Genomic DNA, 27396 nt, shown 5'->3' on the forward strand with positions numbered 1-27396 from the left:
TCAAATTGCACATCACTTCAGCGGGCCATGTTATGCATGATGTGTATCTGTGAAGAGTTATGTCGTGTACTGGGGTGAGTGTATGTTAAGTGTTCATGTTAGTCTAGTATAGGGAATCGGTGAGGATGATGGCGAGAAAGGGAGAAGGGGAAACCCAGTGCCGGCATGTAGCCTACTCTTGTCGAATAGTACCAAGGAGGCCACCAGGCTTAACGTCCCCATCCGACAGACGAATCACTATCAACAGTGACATATGCCTTTCCTTCATATGCACTGCGGAGAGATTTGGGATTTAACCCAGGCATATTGGTGCACAATTTAGTGATTAGAAGTTGTGCACCATCATCTCTCCTAGTCCTGAGGTAGAAATTTTACAAGAAAATTACTGACCCCACCGGGAATCGAACTAGGGCAGCTAGTCTGGAGGCAGACATGCTACCACAGAGCTAACTCGGTGCACTGTAAGCTAAAAGTAAACTGTTGTAAAGTATCTCATAGGGGGAAGATACTTTGCTCCTTCAGATATTACTTCAGTTTTTGCTTGTGGTGGGGGTGAGGGTTTTTAGGGATGATCCTATAGGGCAGCGTTTCTCAAACTTTTTTCAACTGGGGACCACTTTTTAAGTCAGAACAGTTCTGCGGACCATCTTACTCTTGTTCCCTACGAAAGCAAATTTATCATTTTTGTTGCATATTTTAATACCAGTATACTTATATTTTAAAATATAATTAATTTATTTATTATAATACTTTTCTAATTATATTTTTTGTAGCCAATCACAATTTATAAGAAATTCTGTGCATTGTTGATTCATTGCTTGCCTGTTAGCAGTTAGTTGTTTGAAATCCTTATGTGGTACATGCTAGTAGTTGTCCATGTCTCTGTTAAATAGCACCTATTATAAATAATGGAAAACTGACTTCGATCCGGATCTTTGAAAAGAAAGGAACATGATGATATGCTTCATTAGGTAGTGCTAATAGTTCAGAAGCTGTGTGTGAAGAAATATATTAATATCAGTGATTATAGTGCCATTAAAGAAATATCTAGTTCTAGTGGTAGCTATTCAAAGAAAAAATACTTTCGTAAATATGTCAAGAGTTATTTGGAACTTGGATTTGCTTGGTGTGGCAATGAGAGTGAACCAAAACCTCGGTGTGTTGTTTGTTACAAAGTGCTTTCAAAGGAGTGTATGAAACCCGCGAAATTGAAACGGCACTTAGAGATGAAACACGCAGTGTAAAAAGTAAACTTGTCGGATTTTAAAATAGGTGGAGTCTAAAATTTGTTATATCATCATATGGAAAAACAAATAAAATATTAATGGAGAAACATACTCGATTTTCAACAAGTAAATATGCAATTTGGCACATTCTATTATTGGTGTACAATGTACAGTTACGTGTTCATTTCAATGTGCAGACTGGATGTCAGCAAAACTATTAATAAAGTCATAAATACATGAAAAGGTTCGGTACTTTGGTCCTCTGTTATGAATTCGAGTGGCTGGTTTAGAGGCTCGGCGCCAGATATGCAGGGAAAAGATGGCGAGAAAATCCACGTTCATAGGGCTTTAAAAATCCCTCTTTTGTTGCTGAGAGTAGAGCGGGAAGTGGGTAGACGAGTAAGGTAAGAAATTTCATAAAATATCAGTATTGGGAGAAAAAGTGAAAGGTGATTGTCATATGTCATTTCCAAACTCTGAGATTTTCAGCTATAGTGTGATACGCAATTCATTTGAATTTTATTTTTGTTCTGTCTATTTTGAAGGATCACAAGGGCAGACCTCGACGACCACAGGTGGTCCACGAACCATAGTTTGAGAAACACTGCTATAGGGTATATCACATGGCAATCCCTATTTCCTCTGAACTGAACTATTTTTCATACCGCAAACTCATATACATTATATACAACTCCAATAGATTCTATGAGATTCCTCACTAATATTAACAGCATCAAAATGACAATAGAAGAAAAAGCACTGATTCAATATGAAAAACTTATCAGATTACCAAGAAACAATTGGCATTCATACAGTCCTCTCTGTAGATTGAAAACTCAAAAAAGTTTCATATCCATTGTTCAAGAATTAAAACAGAAAATCAATATCCCGAATTTAAAAGAAAACTTACAAATTAAACCAAACCCTTTAACTCTATTAAATATAGAATATAATCTAAATTTAACAGAAGAAATACTGAAATCAGAAGTAAACATTGAAATAATGAAACAATTGTCTTTAGAGAAAATTAATATTAGATACCCTCCACAAAACTGGCTTCATTATACACCGACGGATCCTTGATCTCCAGAGAACAAGGTGCCGGTGCAGATGTTACATGCTGTCTCTTCTCACTTTATAGATCTCTTGGATATGGAACAACAAGTTTTGGTGGAAAAATCATTGCAATAAGTGAAAGTCTCAAGAATCTTCTATGCCACATCAATAAATTTAATAATGCAGTTATATTGTCAGACTCCAAAGTAGCTATTCTATCAATAGTCTCTAAACACACACCTTCATCTCAAACAGAAGAAATAACTAAAATGCTCTCTCAATTAATATCACGCAATAAAAGAATTGTATTCCAATGGATACCATCCCATTGTGGAATCCTGGGAAACGAGAATGCGGATGCACTAGCAAAGGAGGGCAGCACTGCTACTTACAGACCTGTTACTAAATCTACATATTACTCTGTGAAAAGATTTATAAAATCTACATACTTAGACTTCAAAAAACAAAATTTGATAACACAATCTCAAGGGAAAAAATGGAACTCTCTGCATCATAATCCACAGTTAATTCCCCACTTACTACGGAAATCGTCTGTGGCTGCATTTAGATTGGCAACAGGCCATGATTGTTTGGCCAAACACCTGCATAGAATTGGAATATATCAGTCCCCTAACTGCCCATTGTGCAACTCAAGCCAAGAAATGGATTCGGAACACCTCAAAATCTGTGCTTCAGTGGCTGACCATGATAATATCTTTGAAAAATATTGGAATGCAAGAGGTCAAATGACTTTATTGTCAAACGCCCGGCATTAGAAAACAACAACAACATACACAATTGAAAAGGAACATACACTGTACGATTCCTTACACTTCTTTGAACATATTTATAGTCTAGGGGTAAGATTGAGGTTTATTAATGCGATGTTCCAGCAAAACCATAAAAATCAAAGATTCATACACTCTCAACTAAAATAAAATTGAGATATAAGAAATGAACTGGATATATTCGACTTTTAAAGAGAAAAAAGAACAGGAACAATGCAAATACAAAAACATTTTAAAAATGATAACCATGACATCTCAAAATGCTACTAACTCAAATCCAGATGACATAGAAATGTCGGATGTTGCTGCAACGGGAAAAACGTAACACGGCGAACGCAAAGCTCCGTCCACGTCCCCTTTCCACTTTTCCCCTACAAGCTCACCACACACCCTAGCGGGAAAGAGTGGAAATAGGGGTTTAGGGTGGGGTGACATCTAGTGTAGGAAAGTGGAACAAAAAGAGTAACGACATCTACGAAGCAAAAGAGGAACTTCGTCCTGTCAGTCTCTCACCCTCTCTCTCTTTCTCTCTCCAGCCTCTCCTTCTCTGTTCCTTGCTTCTTGCCTCTCTCTTTTTTTTTCTTACGACTTCGCAGGAGGGGAGATTCGATCCGAGAAAGTCCGTAACTAAACCTAAACGCACGCTTTTTGTTCACGCTTTAGACCTCTTGGCTACCGAGGCGAGTGGGGGGTAGAAGGGAAAATGAATCTATTTATGTTTAAGGGAACTGCCATAACGTATTGTAGAAGGGGACAATGACCGAATAGCGTGGGTAGAAACTGGTGGGCTAGTGAATGTCGTTTGGTAGGGATTGACTACGGGGGTGGCATAAGTGTTAACGCGCTACTTGCTAGTCATTACGAGGGTCCAACCTGTGGGAAAAAAAAAGACTATTGTGTTACTTCGAGGACGTGCAAAGTTGACAGGTGAGTGTTGTTTAATGAAAACCACATTATGTTGTGTTGTGTTGTGTCAGTACATGTTGTGGACAGTTGTTTAATGCGTATTGCATTGTGGTTGTGGACAGTTGTCTAATGCGTATTACATTGTGGTAGGCAGTGATCCATCGAAGCAGAACAGATAGTAGAGAGAGGCAGTAGAGAGAGAGAGCATGCGAGCGAGGTGCCGAGCAGCGCGGGTGGAGATAACTTCCCCTACTGGCGTTCGCCGTAATACGTTTTTGCCGCTGCAACTAAACAGAAGAGATAAACCATAAACCAGATGGCAACAGTAATATAATTTTCTTTTTTCCAGTGGCAGAACTTTGGCGTAGCCGCCATTAATCCATACGACCTCTTGCTTCCCAGTATCTGTCGTATTCACTGGATGATCTTATAGCCATGCAGCATGCAATATGTTTTCTGTCCACTTCCTCTTGTGAATAGCAGAACATCCAGAATGGATTGGTCCGGATTCCTATTTGGTGCAGATGTTCTGCTGGACAATCGTGGCCTGTTGTAAGATGGAAAGACACAACTGCCGCTCTTCTTGGCCAACCTGGAATTTCCATAACATCCTTCCAATGTTTTTCCTGTACGTGTAAAGCCAAATTATTCTGATTTTTATTCTGACAAATTTTGTTTAATAGAAGTTTTATGCTATAGTATAATGCATCAGTGTGAAAAATTGGTACAACCTTTGCTCCTTTTTTTGCCGATGTGTCTGTAAGCTCGTTTCTGAAGAAGAAAGTTTTAAAATGCCCAAAATATATTTTTTCGTCAACATCAAAATCAATACTTTGCAATACCATAACATTTACCTATACTTTAAATGAAAGGCTTAATATTTATGCTAATCCATCACAGTAACACATGAAAAGTAATATTTTATGATAAAACACATGAAACTACTAAAGGAAAGATAACAGTGCTGCTCATCGGAGTGACTACTACCGCGGAGGAATCGGAGATTACGAATAAAGCTCTCCACCGGTGATCTCCGGTACTACTGTAGGTGGAACAGGGTCCATACAGAGGGATGCGGTAGTTCAGAGCGAAGCGACAGCTCAAGGACGACCAGCGCATATAGACTGACGGTAGTTGTAAGTGGAATAAAATGGCACCAAATTGGATATCCGTCGCATGGAAATTCTTTAATTTAGTTGAAGGTAATAATAAAGTCGCACACTGTAAATTTTGTGGGCGAATTTACTCTAAGGGTGGTGGAACTTCGAATTTGTTAGACCATTTGAAGCGATTGCACAATCGCGAACTTGATGAAAACAATTACGCAAAACATTTGATACGATTTCTTTTTAAATTGTTTTAGTGCTATTGTTCCCAAAGGCTCACAGTCTAGGAAAAAGTCTTGAAATTTCTCTAAAACTTAACTTTCGAGAGAATAAAAAACATATGAAATATTTACAAGACGACTTGAGTTATATTTTACTGTTTAGACAACTTGAGTTATATTTTACTGTTTGGATTAAAATATTTCTGAATGAAACTAAAGAAACATGTGGCAATAATATAATTACAATTATCCTTAAGTTGATGTCCACTTATATTTTTATTACAGAGCAAGAGTGGCGAGTTTTAGAAGAGGTAGTTCAAATGCTGACATCCTTTAACACAATAATCACAATTCTGTCCGGTGAAGAATATGAATAAATTATGTTGTACAGTATACTTTATCCCATTGATAGCCCACGTTTCTTTTGTTTCATTCTGAAGCTCCCGTAATATATTTTACGTTAACTAAACCGATTAGAATAATAATTGACAAACCCTGTTTGCAATTAAACGAGAGTTTCTAGGGGAATTAAAGTATAAATGTTTACATTACCTACTGAAAAGCTTTACTTCTGCGTTAGTTTTGCATTATATTGAATGTTATTAATTTGATCAATGACATAAAACTAATATGTATTTCCACATATACTATGAATTTCAAAACTAGAAAAAAAAATCTGTCAGCTAACGTAGCACTTTAAGCAACACTAAAAAAAAGAGACGAAGAAAGAGAGAGAGATTAACATAAAAGAGAGAATAAACAACAACAAATTACAACTTATTTTAAAAGATACGTGGACGTCAGCGGACTCGAATCACTACCTGATCCGATTAAAGGAATGCTCAGCGGAAAGTGTATGTCTGTGCCACACCACATATACAACCTGCCCGGCATCAATCGCAGGTAACCGGAGGTCTCCGATTGAAAGCACGCAAACAACCGCTCCAGAGAAAACCTAATCATAAGCAGCACTAAAAGATAAAGATATCTGATGACAGAGATGGTAGAGAGATTAAATAATCATGCATAAATACAAAATATATCTTCGAACACACTTCACAGTTTTTATTGTCAACAAATACAAAAGACCGTATATAAAAGTTGTCTTCTTTCTTCCTCACATGTATCCACATACATATTATAGCACACGATACAAGTTGTAATGTTGTTAAATATGATCTACATACATTTTAGCTTGAAATTATATTTCAACCCGAAATCATAACTTTCTTTTAAAATTAAGTTCCTCTCTAAATGTAAACAATTTTAGAATATAGGGTAGAAAGCCCTACAACTGGCATACTTCTATTCACACTTGTCAAGTATATTTCAAGGAAATTATTCAAACCTGCTTTATGGGGAGCTACTATCTGAAAGCCAGAATTGCATAATACATTCGTTACTGGAGGTACGTTAACAGAAAGCCACAATTTAAGTCACACGGTATTTGTGTCCACTCATAGTTAAGTTCTGGCATTTTGTCAGCTCATTTGAGTTGTGTGGATACAAAGGAAAAATTGTGACGGTGTCGTGTTCCTGGGGTAGCTCAGTCCTTAGAGCGTTCGCACGCTAAGCGTAGGGTCCCGGGATCGATACCCAGCCCCGGAACAATTTTTCCTTGAAATTATTCAAGCCTAGAGATAGATTTTTAATAAAGTTCTGGAACTTCTTGAACAGACCTCATATATTGCAAATAATTAGGGTAAAATAAAGCCACCAGAAAACGAAATAATTTGTTTTTTATTTTATTCCAATGGCATTCATTAGATGTGATTCTTGCATTCCAGTAGATCGCTAGTAAATTGGATTCTAGCTTCTTATGTTGTTCTATTGCACAACATTGAAGTAGATGGTCAGCATTCATGGTGGAGGTTGGGTCTTTACAGATGATGCATGCTGGTGAGTCCTTGACGTTAATTTTGTGCAAATGACCAGCCAAACAAGATGGTGTGTGTTGAGTCTGAACATTGCTACTGCATCTTTTCTAGAAACAACTAGTATGAAATGAATTTTAAAAAACATGTCTTAAACATTATCTTTGGGCTGTCCACTGAAATAATGGAGTGAAACCGTAATATGCCACCAGGCTTAACATGTGATAGGAGGAGGAGGAGGAGGAGGAGGAGGAGTAGGAGGAGGAAGAATAAGAAGGAGAAGTTTTAAACATTGTGTTTAAAACAACAGATATGTTTTAAACAATTCTGAACACTTTGTTTAAAACATGCTGGATTGAGTTTGTAAATAAATACAGTATTACCACAGTCTAGTATATACAGTTGCGAAGCTCAATACATAGTAAATATGCAAACATTAGATAGTTGCTCACCACTAGGATCGCTAATATCGCCTCATTACAGGCAATGCAAAATAGTACTGTCACAGTCTATTGTTTCTAGCACCCTCAAAACTCAAGCTTCGTGACTGTATATAGTAGACTGTGGTATTACAATGTAATGCTCAATAACTGTTACTTGAAGAAAATTAATGCAGATTTTGGAAGAAATCCCAGGAAAAAAAAGAAGCAAAAAAATTTCAGCATTTGTAAGCATAGCAAAGTACACGTTTGTAACATACAAAATAAAAATAAAATTTGATCAATGGTTGCTTATTGAAAATAAATACAATTTCACAAGTTATTCATGAATAATTTAATATTTTTAGTAACCTACACATCACATCAATCCTTATTCTCCTCCTGCTAAGAAAAATTGTGACTGTCTGTAATTACACAAATTTCGTGTATACAAGCTAAGAACTTGGATTGATCACCCCAGGACTAACAGATGGCAATACCATAGCTTTTCCACTCTTATTGCAATGCTTTATCATTGAGCTGTCCTGCCTTTATATAGAATGTTTTTGATTGTATATGTTTGAATGCACTGAGATGCTAGCAATAACTATAGCAAAGCATCATGTACTAATAATGTTTTGTTATACAACAATAACTGAATGCATATCCTAAACCATGGACAGAAGATACTGCAATGCAAAGGATTAAGAACACCTGCTATCAGTCTACTTTTCCAAGACTTTAATATATGGGGTGAAAAAAAGAAAAACAAAAAGTATACAAAAGTGAAACATTTGTCAACTTAGAAATTAATCAAATCTTTACACCATAGATTCAAAGAAAGCTATGGGCTTGTCTAACAGCAATGTTAAACTAACTTCATGTATAAAGTAGAATTCCCAAACTTCAGTGTCAAAATGTACTATTTATTATACACTACCTTATTTAGAGGGCCTGTGAGTGTCATCGCCCATAAACATTAATCATTTTATTATTCCATACTATCACTTTTACTTGTATTCAGTGAACTTAAATGTATACATAAATGATTTTCAATCTTTTCTGTATTGCATCATTGAATTAAGGAGGGAGGTATATCTCTGAAGACAAAATTGTTTTTTTGTTTTTATCTACTTTTATAGAATGTTCTTTCATCTTTAATTTGGTGAAAAAAAATTCAAAATATCTCGAATACTTCCAGAAGTACGTTCGAAAATGTAAGAGTGTGTATTAGAGGTCATACCTTTAAATTTGGTACTGCCACACCCTCATTACTTCATGTTGTATTATTTGTAATATTTCGTTCTAATTTGAATTTTACGCATTCAAGCTGTTTCCATAGTAATGACAACTGAATTTCTCATACTACCTGAGAAATAGGAAGTTATCTTCTGTCTTCGTCTGCTGGAGAAGCGTTGCTTATATGTTTGAAAGCAAGGAACTTGTTATTATCGAAAATTGTTGTATTATTTGTGCTTATAGTAAAGTTCAGGTTAGTATTTGTAGTCAGCATAAAATTAGTAAAGTAAGTCATGTAATAGGAATACAAGGGCCAAATGTAATGGGAATAAGCATACAAAAAGTGAATATAACAGACCACGTGATTTACCTAATCTAGACTGTAGTAGTGCTTCAGCCAAGAAACTTTCCAGCAACATTGATTTGTTAATGATAATGATGCAAATATGACATTTAATATAAATATAATGTTTGGAAAGTTTCAAGAATGCATTGTATATGTAGAAAAAAAATGTAAATATTAGTGTACCGGTACATAGAATAGTAGGGTTAGGTTGCAGTGTTAGAATAGTATGTAGTAAGTGAAGAAGTAAGTTCTATTGACAGCTGCTATAAATTAGGTAAAAATAACCATATATATTCCGTAAACAGACATGCCATGTATTCAATGAGATGCTTATAGCAAGGATTAGCAGGATTCTTTGTGTTTTGTGGGCTCATAACTTGCACCACCTGTGAAAAAGGCAACATAGTCTCTTGTACAGGAACAAATTCTTGCTGCTACATCACAACTTGTTTCGGAATTTGTAAGCAGGGCAGCTGAAGAGAAGGCATCTCTTACTACAAGTAGTGACATATCTGTTACATGTGATGAAACATGGTTAACAAGGGGACATAGTTCACATGATGGTGTGTGTGCCATGTAATCTGTGCAAAGACAGGAAAAGTTATCGATACACAGGTTTTGTCGACAATATGTAAAGGTTGTGGCCAGTGAAAAGGTAAGATTGATTCCAATGAGTACACAGAATGATTTGAGACTCATGAAGATCTATCCGACATAAAGCACGAAGGCACTGCAGGTAATATGGAGGTGGAGGGCATGAAAACAATTTTCAATCGCAGTGTTGAAAAACATGGTCTTAGCTATCTGAACTGTGGTAACATGAACAGTTACAAAGCTGTAACAGATGACCAACTATATGGAGTAGAAGTTAAATAGAGAAAAAGGAATGTGTTACACATACAGAAGAGAATGGGGATCCAGTTGCAGAAGTTAAAAGCATGATAGGGAAAATGCTTAAGCTGCGGTTTGTTTACAGCGCTCATCGCCGGGCGCACATTGCCAGCGATTGTCGCCTGGAGTTCCTAGCTGTTGAAATGGATGCACACGGTTTCTTTATGCAGATCATTGGACACGATGCAGATCACTGGAGGTTGCTTCTGAAGAAAATTCAGGACGCACATCACCTCATTCATATTCAATAATCGATATTTAGAGAAGGCCATGTTGTAATATCGAATGTCTAATCTGTACACATTAACCAGTCTGTATGTTATGGCTGCAAAACAAATGAAGACTTTTGCAATTTTTCGCAGTCTGAAAACTAAATAATCATTGGATATGTGTCACAACATAATGCTCTTTTTCATATGAGCTTGAAGGAATATAAGGACACACAGGCGAAGAAATTTATGTGGCAAGAACTTGGTGAAATTTTAAAGAAAACTAGCAAGTGTCTTAAATGTGAAGTTATAAAAAATTATTACTTAAAATATCCTTACATTACAGATTACACTTTTATCACATCCACAGGGTTCCGTTCAATGCTCGGTAAGGCAGAAATTCTCTCTTCTGTAAGTTTTCCACCAGCTCCCTTGCACTACATTTCGGCTGCCATAACCTCAAATTTTACATTAACTTACTTACAATATGCAGTAGATAAAGGAATAAACAAATGAGAATCGACAGCGATGTGCGTCAATAAAGAAACTACTTCTCAGCGATCATCGCCAGCGATTATAATTGCTGGCAATGTGCATCCGGTGATGATCGCCATAAACAAACCGTACCTTTAGCGATGGCAAGTCTCTTGTCAGAAGAACCTTTTGACAAATGCTGTCATTAATACACTTACTGTGTATTATGGTAATGCAATTAGAGCAAATAATGCATCTGTTGATGAAATGAGAAGAGCAATCTGGACAATTTGGTATCAAAAGAGACCTACAGATGAAAATCAAGTTCATACATTCTGCCCTAAAGCTATCGATTCCTGGTACCCGGCTGTACAAAATACTGTACAAATTTGCATAATTTGTAAAAAAAAATAACCATTAGCTTTTCAAAAACAATAAAATTGCTTAGTGATGTACAGATAGTATATATTAAGCATGCCAAGTTTTATATCCAAAGGACTTATTGATTCTGATGAAAAAATGTTCAAATATAGCAAAATTATACTAGCAAAATGTGTACCTCCCCCCTTAAGTAATTCCATTGTCTCAATATAAACCCCTGATCACACATAACAGGTTGATCAGTCTAATTCACTTTCAAGACAATTTTCATCAGTTTCACTATGCTATCATCTAGCGACTGCAAAAGAAGTCACATTATAACCTTGACAAACTGAAGAATAAATATTGTGTAAGAAATAGTCTTTAAATTACAGATGACACAGAGGATTAAAATTTACTTATATCCTTTTAGAATAGGAAACATCCTTCAATATGCCAAAATGTTTATTTCCTATAGAAGACTCAGTTTTCAAAGTTGAGTAAGAAAAAGTGACTATTCTTTCAAAACTGATAGCTATACTGATACGCACTCATATGGTCAGTTTGGAAGGAAACCTAACTGTATTGTCATTGTAGAAACTATGATTTTTCATCATCAATAAGCATGAACAGATTACTGTCTTATGACTACTCCTGTGAAAACTTTTATGCAATTGTATTGTAATTTTGATTTTCTACATAAGAGTACATTATTACATAAACAAATTTTTCTTGTGGTTTTAATGGAAAACATAACAATGACTACCATTTATTTGCATCAAAATTCGTTATAATTGTCTAAAGTTCACATGGCGACAAAAATTATTACTAGCTTTTGAAGTTCCTATGTGTTCATCAATTTAGTTGTGAAGTGCTCAGAATATTACACAAACTGTTTATTGTCACAAGGATCCCTCTGTCCTGCTGTTCATAAAATATGACTTCATAGGGAAAGACAGAATTCATCTCCTTCATGTAAGCAAAGTTTTTAACTTATGACAGAAATTAGTGAGGTTTTACTACAGTAATTAGATGTCTCAAGCACTACATCCATTTCTTGTCTGTACGAGACCTCATGTACTAAACATCAAGACCTCATTACAATAAATGAAAGTTTCCTAGTACCTGGTACTCGTTACATAAGCCGTTAAGTCAGCCATTGTTGTATAGGTCTATTCATAAGAAATGTGTATTTTCCCTGGACCAAAAATATATTACAAACTGACTAAAATCACATCTAGTAACAAACTATTGAAATTCTTTTCAGAAAGGAACCACTGTGCAAACATAAAAACGACTTACGTGACGAGTACCGGGTACTAGGAAACTACCCAATAAATGTTAACGAATTTGTATGTTGAAAATTAAAATATTTGAATAGACATCCGTAACACCAAAACACTTCAAAAGTGTACTTTAGCACTATTTCCACAGAATACAACTAGCAAATATTTTGGCCGTCTGTTAGGCAAACATCTGTGACTGCAAGCTTAATATTTAGGTGCACTTAACACCCCACTGTTTTGGAAGCTATTTTTTTTTTAAGTCTCTACAGTAAAACCTCTATCTACTGCTCTCATTTGTATCATTTACTTGGATATCACTAAATTTCTATAGGTCCATAAAAAAAAAACCTGATTTAAACAATGTTAAACTGAATTAGTAGTTTAGTAAACTGACGTTAGTCACAAATTTTCGCAATCTATATCAAAATGTATGCTCTTGAACGACATTTTTAAAACAATCACTTCTAAGAAAAGAAAATACAAAAATGCTTACAATGTACAGTACATTTTTCACCTGGTTGACTGTTACAACAAGCAGGTGGAAGTCAGTTTATTACAGTCATGAAGAGAAGAAAGTTACTTTATAATCATGGTTTGTAATGTGGAGTATGGTGTATGTTAGCTGTTGATAACAGCTTAACAAATCCTATCATTGTAAGTTATATTATCTACATATTACGGAATTGTAAAAGAGACTAACATAGCCAATCACTACAATTATTTGTCTATCACCTAGCAAATACAGAGCAATAAGCTGATGTGGCAAGAAAATTAGATTATTTTTTTCTTTTTATTCGTCACCTGCTGGATTTCGAGCATTGATAACTTGTGCAACGAAAATGATGAAATTTGTAGCAACGAAGGTGACGAATCTGGCAAACATGAACCTCAATCATTGCTAAACTTTGCCAAAGCCTATGCTTTATTTGCCAAAAGTAAGTTACTTTCTACAAGGGAAAAGATGACAAAGTCACAGATAGAATTTGAAAGTGAAGAAGAATCTGAATCTGTTTTCTTTGAAACACATAGTTCCACCAAAATAGGCATCCATTAGGCACCATACTTCAGAAAAAGAAAATTGAAATAGATACTGTAAAAATTTTTTTTTTTTTTTTTTTGCTCAGTGTCTTATAGGGACACTTTTTTAATAATATTCTTCTATTTTATTGTGCTGTGCATTTTAATGTTCTTCTGCAACTACAGCTTTTCTTGTCTGTGTAGTTTCTTCTTTCCAGTTCCTTTAAAAGCGATAGAGGTTTCACTATATTTACAGTAAAAAGGAGGTAAGTAATTCAGTGATAAAACAAGCTCTCCCTCATTGGTTTACATAGTAAACAAAGACAATGAACTAAATATGGTTATAAATACAAATTACATATCTAGTATACCTTCAGTTGACGTAAAGTGTGGTATGTGTATCATAGGCAAAACAGCCTCTACAAGGGTTGAATGTGGAGGGAAATCCCAGGTACATAACAAGACCCGTTTTTTCTAGTGAACTTCTCGCCAGAAAAGTTGATGCTTATGATGAGAGTTCGGCCCAAACCACAATCTGCTCAGGGCTGAAGATTCAGTTTTGCAGCCTCATGCCGAATCACGCTAATCAGGTCCTGGTTCACTAGGAATATAAACCGAAGACCTGCAATCTACAAGAATCGACAATTAAACTCTATTTTTAATCTGAGCATTTATTAGAAATATAACGAGAAAACTAACACTTACCTCTACAACAGAGTTGTTATTGAGGCGGTACTTGTTCCCTGCTAATATTGGGCGTCCATCAACATATATTGCCCTCTTCCCTTCACTGGATAAAAAGAAATCGCCATTATTTCGGAGTCGGATTGTGCCCTGCCGACGTGACACCTTCCAAGCAGGGCCCTCCAATGATAGATCCACATCAACATTGTGGTCGTGGGTTGAGCGTCCCACTGTGATCTGAGAAAACAAAACTCTTGAGAGATCTCCATCACCAAGCCCTTAAAACTTTTAGAACGCAAGAAAGTAGTGGAAGAAATGACAACACAAAAATATATTTCCTCATACTCGTGCATATCTAATAGGGAGCTTTCAAAATGTTATTGCAATAAAATGCTGAAAAAAAAAAAAAAACAAAAAAAATGTTACTGGAATTGGAAACATTGTCAAAATGATTCATGTCATAAAGAGCGCCAAAAAAAACTATGCTTAAAATGTTAATTAATAAAACTAGCTACCACTTTACTGAAACATTTAACAGAATGATCGAGGTCCAGAGAGCAACAAACAGAATGACTGAAGTTCAGAGAACAACAAACAGAATGAATGAGGTCCAGAGAGCAACAAACAGAATGACTGAGGTCCAGAGAGCAACAAACAGAATGAATGAGGTCCAGAGAGCAACAAACAGAATGACTGAGGTTCAGAGAACAACAAACAGAATGAATGAGGTCCAGAGAACAACAAACAGAATGAATGAGGTCCAGAGAGCAACAAACAGAATGACTGAGGTCCAGAGAGCAACAAACAGAATGACTGAGGTCCAGAGAGCAACAAACAGAATGAATGAGGTCCAGAGAGCAACAAACAGAATGAATGAGGTCCAGAGAGCAACAAACAGAATGACTGAGGTCCAGAGAGCAACAAACAGAATGAATGAGGTCCAGAGAGCAACAAACAGAATGACTGAGGTCCAGAGAGCAACAAACAGAATGACTGAGGTCCAGAGAGCAACAAACAGAATGACTGAGTTCCAGAGAGCAACAAACAGAATGAATGAGGTCCAGAGAGCAACAAACAGAATGACTGAGGTCCAGAGAGCAACAAACAGAATGACTGAGTCCAGAGAGCAACAAACAGAATGAATGAGGTCCAGAGAGCAACAAACAGAATGACTGAGGTCCAGAGAGCAACAAACAGAATGACTGAGGTTCAGAGAACAACAAACAGAATGAATGAGGTCCAGAGAGCAACAAACAGAATGACTGAGGTCCAGAGAGCAACAAACAGAATGACTGAGGTCCAGAGAGCAACAAACAGAATGAATGAGGTCCAGAGAGCAACAAACAGAATGACTGAGGTTCAGAGAACAACAAACAGAATGAATGAGGTCCAGAGAGCAACAAACAGAATGACTGAGGTCCAGAGAGCAACAAACAGAATGACTGAGGTCCAGAGAGTAACAAACAGAATGAATGAGGTCCAGAGAGCAACAAACAGAATGAATGAGGTCCAGAGCAACAAACAGAATGACTGTGGTCCAGAGAGCAACAAACAGAATGACTGAGGTCCAGAGAACAACAAACACTCCAATTTAACAAGTGTGGATTAAATACGAATCAGAAGTTTGGAAAATTCAAGACAGAATAAAAAGAAAAGAATTTGCCATAGAAATAAATTCTCTGTGAAGATGAAATAATAGTAATAGTATCAGAGATTTGATAGATGTTGGATAAATTTGATATTAGACACACTTCTGAAAGAAATAGACTGTATTGCTATGGCCATAAACAATGAATGCCTGAAGAAAGTTGATCACAAAAATTCATAATTTGGATACCTCAAGAAGAGATATGTAGATAATACCCAAAAAGAGCTAGCAAGAGAGTAACCAAATAAGCATAGGTCAACTGCGATTTAGGAATTGGTAAGATGGATAATTATACAAAAAACCGAGTGAGGTGGCTCAGACAGTAATGTCTGAAACTCGCACTCGGGAGGTTCCGCATTCAAATCCTGTAGCCAACTAATCTGACTGATGTTTTTCATCGCTTCCCTCTGCCACAAAGGCAAATGCTGAATTAGAAATTTACACACAATGATTCATCACCGCCTTAATCACCAATATCTTAAACATTAAAACAAAATTTCAATCAGTTACATGAGCACAAGCCATCTCTAAAACACAACAGAAACAGAAACTCAACAATAGTAAATAGCCTACTGATATACCCAAAGATACTACACTCGATATGACCATAAATATTGAAGTGTGTATAAATAAACTTAAGATAAAAAATACCTAATAATTTGCTTGCTAGAGATCTAAAAAAAATCGTAATAAAGTCACTGCAAATATTTACCCTTTAATAAGGAGTTAAGTACAAACAAAAAGCTTGAAACTTGTAAAACAGATCTCTCTCATCTCCATTTCATTTGATTTTTCCCGTGACTTTGACACATTCATGCTTAATTTAATATTGGCTTAATTGTTGACCAATAAAAGTGTACATAATCAAGCAAAAGTTTGGCGCACAAGTTTGTTTGAAACATGCCATAGGCTATTTCAGAACACTCTCAGTGAACAAAATGTATCTTTAAAAAACTTACCCAAAAATTAATAACAAAATTAGAGACAATAGGAAATCTTATTAATCCAACTCAGTAGCCTAGAAACTGAATATATGATACAATTCTAAAGTGGAGTTATGACTGAAATTTGAGATTTTGGCAAAAAAAAAAAAAAAAAACTTTATTTTATTTTTTTTTTTTTTTTTTTTCCGTGAGAAGAAAGTTCAATTCTCTTCTTTACATAATATTCGTGAGAAGAAAGTTCACATAATATTATCATCTTATTTGTTCCGCCATTTGAAAGCCACCAACAGATATTTTTCAAAGGGATGAATACTCATTTTTTTTTAATTTTCACCACTTTTCTGTGTTTAAAATGTTCCTTGCAGAATATTTGTCGGAATAGGTTAAAACTTGGTGAGAATGTTGTAATATATACAAAGAACGAAATTCATATTGAGTTTTGATATGTAGTGATTTTTTATATGATTTCTGACCTTCTAATTAGGTAAATAACGTCTATTTTTTTAAATCATAAAAATTAAAGATTAAAAAAATTTTATCTGCTATAATATTCACCCATATAAAAATTCAAAACTATTATGCAAAGAATTTATCAAGGACAATTACTTATTTAAAATCTTTGTTTGGTCTAATGCCGGATACCTGACTGTTTGTCATTCACCGAATGATATGTTGTTTGTTGTTTTCTAATGCCGGCATTTGACAATAAAGTCATTTGACCTCTTGCACTCCAATATACCGAATGATATTTAATAATGTAATTTGCAATATCTTGAGAATTAACTATGAGTACTATGGTACAAGTATGTTCCTAAAATATCATAAAAATCGGTTGAAAAGTATAAAAGTTAAAAAAATTCAGTCATAATTCTTGTTAAATGAGCAATTCCAGGCATCACTATCACATTCATTAAGACTTACCCAAGAGGCTAACTTTCCAAATTGTGTGTGTCAAAGAGCTGTCAAAAGCGAAATTATGCACATATCAAGCAATGTTGGTTCAAAAGTTATTTTCGAAGTGTCCACTCTTATTTAATTTCAGTATTTTAATATTACATATCCTGAAATTTTGCTTTATGGATGAAGCATGGTTTCAACTGAGCAGGCACTTCAACCCTCATAATACAAGTGTAATGACAAAAGAAAATTCGCATGATGTGCATATAGAATCTTTGCATTTGGAGCATATTAGTGTGGGGCCCAGCTCGTTTTTTATAAATTGTTACTACAGAAGTACATCTCGAAATATTCAGTGACTCTGCAAATCAGTTAAATAGATAATGAATTAATGCACGGCAATTTCCAACAAGATGAGAAATTAAAAGTTCTTTTTTTTTTTTAACTACTATGTCAAAAACATGTTCGGTTATTAAAATCCTATGATTCAGCACCAACAGACTTCCTTCCTATAAGAAAGATATACATGAATAAGGCTCGCAAAATTACGTACTTCAAAGAAACTATATACTAAGAGGTTTCAGTAGAGTGGGCACTTAAAAAAAAAGTATTTCAAATGCCATGTCTATAACTGCCTGGATTCTGAAGGGAACCATTTTCAGCATCTGCAAAAGAGATCTGTTGTTCAAAGTTTAAGGCAAGTGCATACAAATTTTCATTAAAAACTAAAATTACACATGGACTTTTCTGGAAAAAGTTTGGGCATCAAGTGAGCAAACCATTCTAGCATATGAATACTGAAAGACAATGGTACTTGTTATGAATCAATGTACAAGTATAAATTACTTACTTCTCTCGATCTCATTAGATATCTAACCAACCGCCCACGCAATACTGCCAGTGTCTGGTTGTCAAAGTCAGGAGGGCTGATACCAGTCACAGAATCAACAAGAACCTGCCAACGTCCTAATTCATTCTCCAAGTGTCGTATCTCCTTTTTTGCATGCCTGAAAAATGAAGAACTGTAATAGTTACATATTTATCTCTTAGAGGTCTCTACATTCGTCCTGTTCATTACAGTACAACAGTAAGTGTTGCTCTTCTGAGGTGGTCTTGTCAATTTTTAAAAGGGCAGCCTATTCATAAAGTGAGCAAGCAATTTGTTCCCTATGTTTACTTTGTTTTTGTACACTTCACTATTCATCCATCCCCACAGAAGAAAAAATCGACAGGTGTAAGATCTGGGGACCATAACGACAAACACACGTGATAACAATGGCCAATTCATTGTTCTGGGATTTAGATGATGTGTCACCTGACAGCTAAAATATACAGGGGCTACGTGATGCTGGAAGAACAAGCCCATCCTTGTAGTTAAAGGAACTACAAACAGCTGTTTCTCTACAATCATTATGAACAGTGCTACCCTCAGATTATTTCAGAAAAGCAACATGCACAATGGTCTATTTTGTCGTTCCTCCATATAATTTGTAAGGCATTTTATGTGTATCTCCACACCCACTGAAAATTGGACACATGTTTAATATATACTTCTTTACTGAGAATAGTTCATACTTTTTTTAGTAGGTTATTTTACGATGCTTTATCAACATCTTAGGTTATTTAGCATCTGAATGAGATGAAGGTGATGATGCCGGTGAAATGAGTCCGGGATCCAACATCGAAAGTTACCCAGCATTTGCTCATATTGGGTTGAGGGAAAACCCCGGAAAAAACCTCAACCAGGTAACTTGCCCTGACCAGGAATCGAACCCGGGCCATCTGGTTTCGCGGCTAGACGCGCTAACCATTACTCCACAGGTGTGGACTAGTTCATACTGTCACCACCTAAAATATTTAGTATTCCTCCTTAATCACTCTATATACACATTCACATTAAATTGGCAATATTGGTTTTATTTATTTACTGAAAGTAACAACTGTTACAAACCCGATAACAGTAGACTCGGGTTTATCTAATACAAAGTATTATGACCTCTAACCACGACCTTCGTGGTTCTGTTTGATAACAATTCCTTACACTCTTTCGTCTGTTATATACCCCATTTCTTTATGCGAGTCTCATACATCAGAGGAACAAAGAGCACGGCCAAAAAACCGTTTCTTAATACAAAACTGCTATTAATAGAAAACACTGTATGTCCAAGCCTCACAGCAGCCTCTGTACTATACAGCATTTGTGGGGGGGGGGGGGGAAACAGGAATTGCATAATAGAATGATGGTTTTACACTAAGAGATTCGAAGGTTAATCTATAAAGCCATTTCTTGCAATGAATTTTTAACTTTAAAAGCTGTATAATATTCTGATGCTTTTTCAATTCAGTGTGGGTTAAAGCAAGGATATGCACTATCACCTTTACTTTTTAACTTTGCTCTAGAAAATGTCATTAGGAAAGTACAGGAAAACAGAGAGGGTTTGGAATTGAATGAGTTGTACTAGCTCCTTGTTTATGCAGATGACGTGCATATGTTAGGAGAAAATCAACAAACTATTAGGGAAAACACGGGAATTTTACTTGAAGCAAGTAAGGAGATAGGTTTGAAAGTAAATCCCGAAAAAACAAAGTATATGATTATGTCTCGTGACCAGAACACAGTACGAAATGGAAATATAAAAATTGGAAATTTAGCCTTTGAAAAGGCAGAAAAATTCAAATACCTTGGAACAACAGTAATAAATATAAATAACACTCGAGAAGAAATTAAATGCAGAAAAAATATAGGAAATGCCTGCTGTTATTCAATTGAGAAACTTTTATCATCCAATCTACTTTAAAAAAAACTGAAAGTTAGAATTTATAAAACAATTACATTACTGGTTGTATTGTTGTGAACCTTGGACTCTCACTTTGAGAGAGCAACAGAGGTCAAGGGTGTTCGAGAATAAGGTGCTTAGGAAAAAATTTGGGACTAGATGGAATGAAGTTACAGGGGAATGGAGAAAGTTACACAACGCAGAACTGCACGCATTGTATTCCTCACATAACATAATTAGGAACATTAAATTCAGACGTTTGAGACAGACAGGGCATGTAGCATGTATGGGTGAATCCAGAAATGCATATAGAGTGTTAGTTGAAAGACCTGAGGGAAAAAAGGCCTTTGGGGAAGCCGAGACATAGATGGAAGGACAATATTAAAATGGATTTGAGGGAGGTGGGATATGATGGTAGTGATTGGATTAATCTTGCTCAGGAAAGGGACTGATGGCGGGCTTATGTGTATTGTATTGTATTGTATTGTATTGTATTTATTAACATTCCATGGTATTCATACATTGCTTACAGCTAGAATATGGAACAAGTCAAAAAACTTAATACTATTATAAAATCTTAATTTATAGTCACAGTCTAGATGAAATATATACAGACGAGGTTTACAATATAGTCTACTAGTACAACACGAAGTTTTAGTATCAATTTCATGAAGTGTTATTGAATGTCATGAATTCACCTACAGAATAGAAGGCGTGAGAAATTAGGTACTTCTTTAATTTGGCCCTAAATAATTTTATGTTTTGAGTTTCAATTTTTATATCGATAGGGAGGCTATTCAAAATTTTTACTACCATATAACGCACTCCTTTTTGATAGCACGATAGACTTGCCAATGGAGTATGAAAGTCATTTTTTTGACGTGTATTTATGCTATGAACTGTTGAATTAGTTAGTCACGATGGTGGCAATGAATATCTAGGTTCTTTAAAAGCTACTTGTAAGTAAGTAAAGGCTTTATAATGTACATTTAAAGCACTCAGTTGTCTCAGTTTATATCTTAAAGACGATACAATATCACGAGAACTGGAATTAGTCAGGAGAAACAAGTTATGCTAAAATGTACCTTATGTAACCTGCCTTACGATTGTAATGTTTATCACAGAATATTTATATAACTCACCTATCTGCTACAGCCAATTCTTGTTCTAAAGCCTCATCCTGCGTCTCTGCTAGCTCTGTATCATTGATGAGTTCTTCCGCATCAGAGAAATTCAGGACATGCTCTCCTCGTGGCAGGGATTGAACTAATAAATAGACAATAAATATTATAGCATCAGCCAAATTCTATTTACGCAAATAAAAAGAATTATACGGATTTCTTGACAGTTACTCATGACATAAAGTTGTTAATGATAAAAGTAACTTACATTGTTGGTATTACTGCAGGTTTCAACAGAGCAATAGTGAAATAAAAGTAAAAAAGAAATATTTTGAGAAAAGGATACAGATAATAGTAGTGCTGATCTGAGCGACAGTCAATAACATGCTACATAATATCTCCTTCATAGAAAATTATATCTCACTATTGCACAGTGGCATGCTAACTTCATATCTGGAAAATTCAGACGCATGCCCTATATAGGTTAAGGCCCTTCATCACAGTCAAGATCGTAACCAGTATGACTCGCCATGAATAACTCATCACAAATTGTGAATAGTCACGTGGTATATTTTGTTACATGCTGTAATTCATCACATGCTTCTATTCATCACACATGCTTACTGTACTTGTCAACACTGTAGTAAATGAAACCAGGTGTTATGAAAATTTAATATCAAATATTGGTTTTATGAGTAAAACATTGTGACTGGTTAAGATGTGGTCAAATCAAGATAGTGACTGATGTAAGTACAGATGCCTCAAACTAGGAAGCTGCCTGGAGAGGGGAAGTAGTAGAGCTAACGGAGGGGGCCCACCTACGCTCCGATTCCCATGTATAGTCATATTACCTGAAAAGTTGACCTCTTGAAAATGTAGTCAAGATGCACCCTCCCTATAATATATTGATCAGTATTTTAATACATAATAATTCGTTTAATGTTATTGGTGTTTATGATTTATTTTCTAATTGCAAAGATGTATTCATTAGTATAACACAGTATATGACTGACTTAAATGTTTTATCATTATTTTAGTTATATGTACCCAAATTGTAGATTATAGTGTTGTCATTAAACTTCAATTTTTCACTTTAAATCAAGGAAAACAGATCACTTATCTGCACAATATGAACAAATCAATAAAAGGAAGACACAATTGAATTTCTATTTAGCCATTCCAAAGGGATCTCGTTTACTCCCGAAAAATCTCCATCTGAATCGCTGCTCACTTTATTTATTTATTTATTTACTTACTTATTTATTTATTGCTAGTAAGTTTCAAATGAATACAAGTTAATACAATGTGAGATAAACTAACCCACTCCTGAATGAGTAAGACTCATGCTCAGGAGGGGATTGCAATACAAAGAAAAATAAAATTGAGAGTGAAAAAATTAGATTGAAAGGTGTTAAATATCAAAGCCCAACTATAAATCCAATACAAATTTTTAATTTCCTCTTCTTCTTTTTCTTTTTTTTTTCTTCTTCTTCTTCTTCTTCTTCTTCTTCTTCTTCTTCTCTAGACTCCCCACAAAAATGATAACTGCAACTGTCCACAGCTTGTTCTATTAGAGGAATCTACTTCACATCTTCCTCTTCATAGTTCATGGATTTTTCACATTTCTTCTTCAAAGACTCTTCCGTGATTTCATTATTTTTTCCCTTGTCAGTGCTATGACGTCATCCACTTTGAATGTAGTGCTTTTTGCAACAATCCTAGTTAACATCATCTTAGAAATTCCTATTGCTGCTGCCACTCTTTCCCGCATCTTCTTAACATCCATGAGAAATATCCTGACTTCACTTTCTTTTTTCTTGAATTCCGTCACATTATAAATCATCTCGCAAGTTTGACTATGTAGAGCTTTGCCCGATAATGTACTACTCATCATAATAGAAGAAATACTTTATCACAAACGAGTCACACATAGCCACGTTCTTATACAGAATACAGCCTTCTCAACTGTTATTAGAACTGAGCTGTACCGTTCTAGTCCACAGTGCACAGTAGTAGGCGGACAGTGGTAGGGGAGAAGTGCTCTATGCGCCTGCGCGAACGAGACAGCTTGCTAGTTTGAGGCATCTGTATGTAATTTAAGAAAATATTTTCTGCGAGGTTGAGAACGATCCCTCGAAAATAGACTCAGGTGTTATGGCCTTCACTGTGATGTTCATACTGCAGACAATTCCATGTATTCTATTGTCGATGTCTGTGTACTTTTTTTTTTTTCGTTGATGAGTTACCTTCTAGTCTTTCAACATCATTCCGTACTCTTGCCTCTTCACTTTGTAGAAGCAGCAGGACCTGGTACAGCGAAAGATACGAGGATTTCCCAGCACAGTATTGAGCTTCATAAGTATTAAGAGTTCTTGTAAGGTTTTGTAAAATTCGAATATAACAATTTCATATGGCAGCGTGGAACATTGCTTGTTGCCTTCCTCTTCCAACCATATGACCTTTAACAGAGTTATCCTCCACATAGTCGAAGATTTTCAGAAGGTCGTCGTCGTCGTCGTCGTCGTCTTCATCATCATCATCATCATCATCATCATCATCATCATCATCATCATCATCATGTCTCTTGTAAGTCATCAACGGCAGTGACATTTTCTCTCAAATATCAGAGCTATTAGTGAATGGAACTTTCGGCCTGATGTTCTTCAGTGATGTTCCTCTGATTCTAGACATTTCCAAAACGCTTGGACCAGATGGAAAAGGTAACCAGATAGCTGTGCTCTTGGAAAAGCAGAGGTGACAGGATTCATTACAGTTAAAGTAGTACTCACTTACCAGAAAAAATTAGTTCGTTGCATTCGGATTTTTATTACAGTATCGCTCACTGTCCGCATTTCCGAATGAATAATCAAATAGTGTTGTAATTTACCCTAGAGCACATTATTTCATTGTAGTGTTCTGAACTGAACCTGGAAATAAAATGAATAGCTCTGTAACTACGAAAGACATACCAGTACCTAGTTAAGTTAGTATTTTCCCAATCTCATTCCATATGTTCTTCCTCCATATTACATTGCTTTAATTCTAATTTCATAAATTATAAAGCTCTTCATACTGTTGAACTTAATAAAATAACCTTCGTGTCATCCATTTCATTATACCTTCAATATTACCATGTTTGGAGGCCTTGCAATCGATATATTTGCCATGACATTCTGTATTTCGATTTTGAACTGTACGGAAATCCGTTTAGAATTCTCTGGCAAGAATTTTGATTGAAATCCGGTCATGCGAGCAGAGGCGATACAGCGAAGTGGACGATGCTCCATTTAAAATATTCCAAAGAATGAAAATCCAAATAAATATTGCAAAGAATGAAAATCTGAATGGGGCGAACGAATTTTTTCCGGTAAGTGAGCTGCTAGCTTTACTTCGTACTCAATGGCAATGAAATATGCCAACAATGATCAAAATTAATACAGAAAATATTAATATGGACTAATATACTTTTAAATATATGTGTGTGTCCAATGCCCACCCACTTTACTTGCGTGATTCGGGTTCCACGTACTTCGAATAGATGGCAGGACTGTGACCCATTTTCAAGTTGCACACCACTTTGGCAGGCAACATTATGCATGATGTGCATCTGTGAAGAGTTCTGTAGTGTACTAGGGTGAGTGTATGTGTAAGTGTTCGTGTAAGTATAGTGTAGCGAATGGGTGAGGATGATGATGAAGGCGAGGAAGGGAGAAGGGGAAACCCAGTGCTGGCATGTAGTCTACTCCTGTCGAATAGCACCAAGGGGACTGCCAGGCTCAACGTCCTCATCCGAACTATCAACAGTAACATATGCTTTCTCTTCATATGCACTGTGGAGAAATTTGGGATTTAACCTAGGCATATTGATGCACAATTTAGTGATTGTGCACTGCCATCTCTCCTGGTCCCGAGGTAGAAATTTTACCACAGAGCTAACTCAGCGTACACTTTCAAATATATTGATATGGAGATAAAGGGCTATGAAGAGAACAAAATTGTAAATGTGTTACAAAAAAAACCGAGCCCAACAGAGAAATTCTGACTTCATAATCAGAATCAATATATCAAAAGAGAGAAAAAAAATCGATAAAAAAAAAAAAGAATTACTCATTTAACAAAATCATTGTTGACCAACCAGTGTTATTAAAAGCAGTTACCGTATTTGCTCGCGTAATTTGCGCACTTTTTAATTAACTTTGGCCACTGAAAAATTGGGGTGCGTAAAATATGCGGATTTTTCAAATAAGAGGTCCTGTTCTGACTTTATCTCAATTAGTATATGTATAGGTAAGTATTTACGGTAGGGCTAATTTTCTATACCGGTAACTTGTCTCTACCAAGGACAAGCATTGTTAAAATAGCAGGACTTTGGGGTTTCTTTCTGAAGCAGGTACTTCAGTTGCTGGTGAATGACCTACGATGGACTGTAGGGAAGGAAAATCCCTACTACACTGAAAAAAATATGTACGTAAAATGTGTGCGCAAAATACACAGAGCAAAAATAAAGTTCAAAATAATCCCTTAAAAATTAGGGTGCGCAAAATACGCGGGGCGCAAATTACGCGAGCAAATACGGTATTTTTGTATTTAAAAATCTGATATTTGTTTTTTTAGGCAATGATTTTTCAAAATCTTGATTGGTAAGGTAATCTTCATAGGAATTTTGGAGCAAAAAGACTTTTTAATCATGAGTAAATGTCAATATATGCACGTATAACAAACACTGATTGAAATATTTCAGACACTTGAGTTTCAGTACTAAAAGAAATAAAAAACAGCTTTTCACGTAAGTTTAGAGCTTAAAAAAGAAGAATTACAGATAGAGATAAGAAACTGTTATATGAATATAATATATTCAACATGCATGTCCATGGATCTGTCAGCCAGGATCAAAGATCATATAATCTAAAATACCATAAAAAAAAACTCAACATAAGGGCAATTATTGAGTACTGATCTGTTTTCTGTGAGAAAGAAAACATAAACATTTGTAATGGTATAGACTAAAATTTTTGGTTATAAAAATAAAAAATTATTTACTTAGAAACAAGACTAAAGTATCATTATATAATGTGTTCTATGAACATGGATCCTGACAAACATGACCCCCCAGAGTCTCTTACAGAAGAAATTAATTGAGAGTAAAGTAAAATGTTATTTGTTATTTTAAAAGCAAACATCCAATAAGAGGCTTATCACATATGTCGACGAGTATAAAAACTTGATACTTAAGCAACCAATAGTTTAAAGTCATGCTAATATAATTTATTCTTCAGTTTAAAACAAATAATGATGGTAACTTCTAGACAGAATTATCAAAGTTTTGTAGCTCTATAATATGAAACTTAAAACTATGTCATGCTGGTGATAGTCGCAGGAACCCCACATTAAGTAGCATAGAAAATTTTATTTTATTGTGCTTCTCTCAACTTTTAAAAGAAATATAATATTATTTATTTTCATGGTCCACTTTGTGCAAACCTAACCATGCATGTCTCTACTGCTACAATAATACATTTGAATACATTTTATAGTCTGAAGCTATTAAACACAAGAAATTTATATTTGGACAGCAAGTGATCTAGGTAGAATTTACAGTACCACATCACAATAGGACCGTATTTTCAGAAGGAAACTCTTCATAGACAAATATATTTGTACTCCACTAATTTCTTTGAAAAATTAAAAACATATTTTAAAACATGATTCAAAACAGTGAATATTTCAAGAGTCGAAATGAATTTCATTACAATTTCATAAAAATTGTATCATTGTGAAAAGCACAGTAAATCGAACTTAGAACAATTGACTACGAAGTCCATAAATTTTACAGTTGTAACATGAAAGAGAACTATTTCAGTAAATGAAATTAATGCAAATAAGCGACACATTTAATTAAAGTACATA

The 27396-nt window shown here is 35.3% G+C and overlaps 1 protein-coding gene across 4 annotated transcripts in view; it reads right to left on the bottom strand.

Annotated features, from left to right (window-relative positions):
- Positions 1–6343: 6343 nt before the first annotated feature.
- Rcd5 (microspherule protein Rcd5) overlaps positions 6344–27396 on the bottom strand; it is a 31391-nt gene continuing 10338 nt past the window's right edge. For 3 of the 4 annotated variants that reach the window (XM_069821972.1, XM_069821970.1, XM_069821971.1), the window contains exons 7-10: positions 21511–21634; positions 18442–18598; positions 14124–14339; positions 6344–14047 (exon numbers count right to left, since the gene is read on the bottom strand). In XM_069821972.1, coding sequence (XP_069678073.1) covers positions 13958–14047; positions 14124–14339; positions 18442–18598; positions 21511–21634 — 587 coding nt within the window. In that variant the 3' untranslated portion in view covers positions 6344–13957. The remainder of the gene's footprint in view (positions 14048–14123; positions 14340–18441; positions 18599–21510; positions 21635–27396) is intronic. The other variant, XR_011331441.1, reaches the window with a different exon arrangement.

Source organism: Periplaneta americana, chromosome 3 (genome assembly GCF_040183065.1).
Source record: "Periplaneta americana isolate PAMFEO1 chromosome 3, P.americana_PAMFEO1_priV1, whole genome shotgun sequence".
Classification (NCBI taxonomy): Eukaryota; Metazoa; Arthropoda; class Insecta; order Blattodea; family Blattidae; genus Periplaneta; species Periplaneta americana.